This window comes from Cucumis melo, chromosome 11 (genome assembly GCF_025177605.1).
Source record: "Cucumis melo cultivar AY chromosome 11, USDA_Cmelo_AY_1.0, whole genome shotgun sequence".
NCBI lineage: Eukaryota > Viridiplantae > Streptophyta > Magnoliopsida > Cucurbitales > Cucurbitaceae > Cucumis > Cucumis melo.
The window spans coordinates 5,839,806-5,847,269 of record NC_066867.1 but is presented as its reverse complement, the minus strand read 5'-3'; the positions used below and the strand labels follow the sequence as shown (position 1 = coordinate 5,847,269).

At 28.6% G+C, this 7,464-nt stretch overlaps 1 protein-coding gene across 1 annotated transcript; it reads right to left on the bottom strand.

Annotated features, from left to right (window-relative positions):
* Window positions 1-1,016: 1,016 nt before the first annotated feature.
* LOC103498364 (protein RGF1 INDUCIBLE TRANSCRIPTION FACTOR 1-like) lies at window positions 1,017-5,215 on the bottom strand. Its single transcript, XM_008460942.3, has 4 exons — window positions 4,928-5,215; window positions 4,590-4,817; window positions 3,342-3,557; window positions 1,017-1,506 (listed from the first exon to the last, which is right to left on the bottom strand). Exons 1-4 carry the CDS (start codon window positions 4,928-4,930, stop codon window positions 1,270-1,272), a joined length of 684 nt encoding a protein of 227 aa, XP_008459164.2. The 5' UTR covers window positions 4,931-5,215; the 3' UTR covers window positions 1,017-1,269.
* Window positions 5,216-7,464: the final 2,249 nt, after the last annotated feature.

The following is a 7,464-nucleotide window of genomic DNA, read 5'->3' as shown; positions in this document are numbered from 1 at the left end:
AGTGGCATTTTTCGACGAATAGAGAGAGCGGCAGTGTCGCGCTTCGACGGCACATTTCGGGGCATTTGGGTTACATTTTTTCAGGCTTCAACGAGCGTAGCTTCAACGACATTGGGGTTCCAACAGATTTGGGTACATTTGAGGACAGATTCCAACGAGTATGGGTCACTTTTGGGGTCAGTTCCGATGGATTTGGGTCTCAATTTCAGAGGTATCCATCTCTCATATTCTTGGCATAGTTTGGGTTGACAGTATAGTTGGGTTTGCCTTGATTAATTACAGATTGTTGATTAAGTTGATTTATGTAATTATTCATTGAATTTGCTCTTTATAAAATCCTTCCAAGCTGGTTCTCTAAGTAGATGTAGATCGAATTGTTGAACCACTATATATCTTTGTGTCATTTATTCTTTTATTGCTTAATTTGTGGTTATATGACTATTACGTTCTGGTTGGTTTGGCGCTGCATATTCTGATTTAGTACAGGAATTCGTAACACTGGTAAAAGAAAATTAAAAAAAAAAACACACAAATTAAAGCTACAATGTATATATAAAAAGGGATTCAATCCCACTTTAGTTCATTCAAATTGACTTATGTCATTTTAAAAGAAGAAAAATTGAGTTATGTCCAATCATTTCAAATCAACTAACATTTGCCTAATATGTCATGGATGACAACATAAAACCATAACAAATACTTTTACAAAACATGCTAGAATATAAAAACTCAAACCATACCACATTTAGAGGACTAAATTAATTATTTATAATCTAACAACAAAAATGTAAAGAAAGAAAAAACTAAACCAAATCATACATAATAAAGAGGCAACTGATAAAACAAAAACAAAGAAAGAAAAAAGAAAAAAGAAAAAAAAAAAAAAAAAGAGGAGAGGGAGAGAAAATAGAAAAATGAAATTAATTTTCACTATTTTTCTTTTATAAAAATAGCTTTCAACAAATCTACAATCACAAACAACTACACATTATTATTCTTTTTTTCCTCTCTATCACTTAACTTAACATTTTATTATTATTATTAAATTACATAAAGAAATGTACATTTCTTATAATACAACTATACATATTAAAGGTGTTCGGTAACTTTTTAGTTTTATTACAGCAACGGCCTCCGTTGACCATTGGTCAAAGGCTCAGAAGCTGCAAAAAATAGTAATAATCTCAGATTATGTGTGTTTATGTGTCGGTGATTGTAAGGAAAAGGGGCACTTTCGTCTTTTTATAAATAATTATAAAACAAAAATATTTAAAATTCTAAGAGAAGTCCTCCCATCGGGGACCGGTGCGGCGTTCCCTTCCTTCTTTTGGCGGTTCGGTGAGTCGCCGCCGTGGGCGGTGGTGTCGACGGCGAGAAGCTTTGGATTTTGCTTCTAAGTATTCTTCCTCTGTTGCTGCTGGAGGTCTTCGATTTCTCGGTGTCGGAGCTTTCATTTTCCACAACTTTTATTATCTTCTTTCCATAATTCTTTGATGTCCCAATTAGCTGTATTTATCACAATTAAATTCACTCTAAATTTGTCGATCCACCGAAGAAAATTCAATCTTTATCAAATAATAATGATAAGACTAAAATTTCAAATTCCATCCACAACCGGCCCTAATTTTTTTTGTTTAATTTACTATATTCTCTATTATTTTTAGAGTAAATTATAAAAAGGAAGTTGCAGTCGGTGATAATTAAATAGTACCATATTTAAATTGTTATACACTTTTTCATATTCTAGATACTACAATTTGTATAAAATGTATTGAATATGTTAAAGGTATCGGTATATTTATATCTTTTCGACATTTCATTGGTTGGACTTGTTTTCTTTTTCTTTTTTAAGTAGGTCCCTCTTTTTTTTTTTTTTTTTTTTTTTTTTTACAAAACTACAAATAAACTACCCTTATTTTTATTATTTTCATTTAAAATTGTAATATTATTCTTTTAAATCTTTACAAAGTTTGATGGATTTTCATTTCAAATGTAATTTTGATATATTTATCACATCGGTAATGATATCCATTTTGAAAGAATATGATTATTTTTAAATTATTGAAAAAGTAGAGGCACCTTTTTGTAATTTGGACTTCATTTTTACTTTTTCTCTTATATATTAATTTTCTAAAAGTTGTAATGAGAGTATGGGTGGAGACTCAACCGCTGGAGGATAATTTTTTTTTTTTGGGATACTTAATAGTTTCCTTTCAATTCTACAACTAAATATATATTTGGGGGTTTTTTCATTAATTAGGTTTGATTTGTACTTCTATAATTAGTTAAACATTTATACTTGGTTAAAATACACAAAATAACCTCAGAATTTCAACTATATTCCTATAGTTTAAAAATCTTTTTCATTACTCGTATGATAATTTTAAGCTTATACTTCAGCTACTCTAAAAATAACGAACAAATTAAACGTAATTAATAGTATCCCGAGAACAAATTTAGAAAAAAAAATGCCTCTCAATTTTTTTTTATAAGAGCATATATGAAAAAAATTAGGATAAAGAAAACATTTTGTTACTTACCCTTCTTTATTTAATTTAAAATTACATGTTTTACGATGTTTCGCTGTTAATTAATTTTTACAGTTAAACGTTTGAATTTTGTTTCTATTTGATCACTAGATTTCAAGATTAAAACTTTTAATCATTTAACTAGTGACTAAAAGAGTAAGTACCTTTAGCTATTTTAAAAGCAATTGAGTTCCAAAGTCAAATATAAACTTTGAGACCATAGTATCTATTTTTTATAAAATAGATAATTGGAATATTTATCTGTATATTGCAATTTCTTCTTGTGAAAGATGTTTTACACACCCTCATCTCAAAACATATTTAAATGATTTTTAATAAAAATTTATTTTAAATAATAAATTTGTTGAAATTATTTGTAAAATATATGTAAAAAAATTTCAGATTCTATTAATGATAGAAACTGATAGCTCTAATAAAAGTGTATCAATCTTTATCAATGACAGTTACTAATAAAATATACAAATTTTTTATATTTTGTAAATAATTTAATTTTTCAATGTCTATTTTTTATTATATTTTTAATATAAATGTTTAAGGAAAATAGATTCAATGTGTTTGTGGATATAACAAAACTTAAATCTAACTATATCCCTCGAAGAGATTTACGACGATGGAGTATTGGAATCTATATCATCGATAGATTTTGTTATATATGTGATTTTTAAAAAAGTCAGAAAAAATAGGGTTTAAAAATGAAAAGAAGAGAGGAAAATGTGTGGAATGATGTGTGTTGGTTGATAATGAATGTGTAAAAGTAAAGAAGAGAGGAAAAGGGAAGGGAAAAAGAAAAACCTTGCAACCAAGAGAGCAGAAATGGAAGGAATCAAGAAGAGAACGATGACAGACGAGGCAGATATTAGTGAGAGCTTTAGAAGGACGAGGCTGAGGGCGTTCGTTCAAGAACACAATCCTTGCACTGTTAATGATGTAAGTTTGAACTCCAGTTATGTCCACAAATTTCTGTATCTCACACACCCTGATCACATCATGGTATGACGATCTCCTTATCTATAATAACAACATTAACAAACACACACATATATATTCCACATCAATAATATTATTCATCCACCTTTCATTTCTTTTTTCATACATAAATAAAATTAACAAATTTCATTTGCAACCTGTTAGGATAGAATAACTATATTTTGTACTAAATAAACTCGAAAACAGTATCTTCAAAAATGACATTTCATAATATACTAATACGACATACCTATTAACATAAATATTAATCGAGAGATAAAAAACATAAATATTAACGTATTTGGTATGTCATTGAATTCTACGATCACTATTTACGCTACTTGCATGTCTCAACCAAATCAACATATATATGTTTATGTAATAGAGATATTAATCATATAAAGGCTTTCGATTAAGTGATAGATCGCATCTCATATAGACATCTATTGGGTTTATCACGATTTATTTGTAATATAAAGTAAACGTTTACTATATTTGAAAACATTCTTAAATAAAACGTAATATCAACGTACTCTACTAAATACAATCATAATTTCAATTTTTTTCTTAAAATCTTTTAATATATATCAACGTACCAATGAGCATCGAAAGACTTATATTTTTTAAATAAACAAATAAATAAACCAAAGCATTCACTTCCAAATAGTAATATTCACTGCTAAAAATATGTGTGTACTAATTCAAAATTTATTTATTTATTTACTTTTTACATTTTACATTAAGAATGAAAAGTAACTTTATAAAATATAACCACCACACCAAACTTGCACTTTAACATTAAAAAGGAAATAAAAGAAGAGAATAAAAAAAACAACAAAAGAAAAAAAGAGAGAGAGAAAGACTTCACTTCACAGTTTATATAGTTATGATTTGGCATTTTGTTGCTGTTAGTAGGTAACAAACAGTAATTTCCACATTCTCTTCATTCAAAACAATCAAATATTTCTCAAATAAAATAAAAAATCCAATAATTGAAGAAATTGCAAAAAAAAAAAAAAAAAAAAAAGTTGCGATCAGAGAATTTAAAGAACAAGAAGAAGAACAGAGTGGTACCTGAATTGCTCTATGATCTTTATGAGAATTAAGACAGAGAGAACAGATAGCTCCGTTCATACAATCCAAACAATACATATTGCATTCAGATTTGTGCGAATCGGCATGGTTCTTACATTGAACGAAGAAGCTCGTACTTAAAAGAGGTTCCAGCCATGGCGGCCATTCAATTTCACCTTCTCCTTCCCCTTCTTCCTCTTCATTCTTATCGATTTCACCGATTTTCTCCTAATTAAACACAAAATCACAAAAAATGAGAAAGAAGAGCGAGACTAATCGAAGAATTTGGAAACAAATCATTCCGGCAATGGAGGTATCGATTTCAATCGAATGCTCACCATGATTTTGACGATTAGGGCTTGGATTTCTCTAATCGATCATAGCTACGAGCGGGATAGTTATAAGCGGATGAATTTTTCCGTCTCCGGTGAGTGGAAATTTCTCGGGAAAGTGACGGAGAGAATATAGAGAAGGGGAAAAAAAGGAAGGGCTGTGGAGAAAAATGCCGTCTCTGCTTTGGTTGGTGCTGCGGTATCTGCTTCTATCATATCTTTTTGCTTCCAAGTCTAAAACCCGAACCTCACTCCTAACCCGAACCAAAACGGGTTACGTTTACTTCAAGCAACTTCACATTTCCTTTATGGTTGGGACAGCTTTATAATGGTATGATATAAGACTTTGATTTTGATTTTATAGATCTTTCGTGTATTAATGATCTTTATATTATATTATTTAGTCAATATGAAACTTTCTTTACATTTCATATTTTCTTCCCTTAAAACCAAAGAACCATCGAGTTTCTAGAGCACGATGTCAATTTGAGAGCTCAACCATGGATCTTTCACTATAGTTTAATTTCTATTTTGTGTGGCATTTGAGAATTCTATTTCTCGAGATAAATATCATATTTTATAGATCAATTATATCACTCTTATGTGAATCTAAAAAATACTAATTAACTAGAAACAGTAATAATAAAGAAGTGTGGACATTAAGAATTTTAACGTCGAAAAACCCTCTCAATGTGAGAAGTAAAAAATCACAAACCAAAGTCAAATCTCCATTATTTTAAAATAATAGTTACAACAAGTTCTTCCTAGTCACAACTAGAGATGTACACATATATATCAAATTCAACAACAAACAACAATAATGAATAAGAAACTAGAAATATCTCGCACAATAAGTGGAAAACAACTATTTATTAGAATATGATTGTAGATAGCTCCAAACGAAATCTCCACCATTCATATTGCAACACAATGGTATGATATGAGACTGCTTTTTTCTTTTTGTTTTTATACATGTCTCCCAACGAAGATATTGCCCCTTCTTTGTATACTTATATGCTTTTTATATTATTTAGGCAATGTAAAACATTGTTTACATTTTTAATTATCCTTTCTTCAAATTAAAGAACCATCGGCTCTCTAGACCTTGATGTCAATTTGAGAGCTCAACTATGAATCTTTACACTGTAGTTTGTATTTTTAGGAGCATTTGAGGATTTTGTTCGACATGACCAAATAATAGCATGAATGCGTGATACCACTTGTTAAAGATAAAGAACCTCAAAAAATCTTCAAATTGAATGGTATGGTCATTGTTCACTTTGAGTATAAATTCTCTTGGCTTTGCCTTTTTAGTTTCACCTATAAAACATCATACCAATCAATATTTTATCCCTTAACTTATATATCTATGATATTTTCATCAACTAACCAGTATGAAACTTTAGATTGCATTTTCAATATAATCTCTTAAGGTAAAAAGGATGACGTTCTCATATGAAGTCGCAACTACTCAAAGAATGCAACACATAGAAGAGTTGCACATACCATATGGTCAAATGTATTAAGCTATTTATAGACTATAATTTGAGAGTACTACATTCGCAAAATTACAACTTTAAAAGAAAATAAACAGAAAATTCATTGGTAACCAAGAATAACTTATTCTCTTTGGTTGTGTGAAAAATTAATTTTGTTAAAGTTTTATGATAGGAATACAAATAAACATTTAGAACATGTTTGAGGTTAAGAATGGAATGAGCTATAATAGTCACTCCTTGTTTAGATCAACGTTTAGTTTTAGTTGGAGATTAGAATGATTATGATTTATTTAACTCACATGCTCTTACTCTTCTTCAAAGGTTGATAAATTTTTCGACAAACTTTTTGACATTATCTTTGGTGATTATCACAAGCCAATCTCCGATCACCACCTCCAGTGATTTCACAACCGCAAAATAAACAGTTAGATCAATCTTGAAATTTTTTAATAAAAATACTTTAATATATATAACAAATCAAAGAAACTCACGTGTACAAGTATTTTTTAAAAAAGTTTTAAAAAAGCATTTATGTTTTAGAAAGTTTTTATAGTGTTTAAATTAAAAAGAATTTTTAAAAACTTTTTTCTATTCATTCCAAATATGCTCTTACTTCAATTATAATAATATTTTTTAAATACATTTTGCATTTTTTTAGTTTTTTTTTTCTAAATTATTATTATTATTAGGTTATCTTTTTTAAATGATCTCTTTTCCCTTCTTAGTGTTTCCTTCACTTTAAGGAATAATCCTAGTAAACTTCACATGTACATGTTTCTTTTTGTACTAATATATATATATATATATATAATTAAGTATATTTTTTTAAAGTTATATACGAAGAAATCACATATCAATTTCTATAATAGATTAATTATAGGGAAATTTTCCTAAATATAACAAACTAGTGAAATATTTACGACCCGTGTAACAAAGTCCATAAAGTTAGTCATGTTTAAATATTACAGGACAAATTTTAAATATTACAGGTTTGCCCTTCCATTTTTTTCTCCTCTCTACGATTTTTTGTTTTCCTCTGTACTC

Excerpts from the sequence above, each read along its gene's own strand:
- LOC103498364 (XM_008460942.3), bottom strand. Across the intron at positions 3,558-4,589 it reads AAGATCATAGAGCAATTCAG|ATAAGGAGATCGTCATACCA; the intron begins GTACCACTCTGT and ends TTGTTATTATAG. Across the intron at positions 1,507-3,341 it reads TCTGCTCTCTTGGTTGCAAG|CTAATTGGGACATCAAAGAA; the intron begins GTTTTTCTTTTT and ends TGATAAATACAG.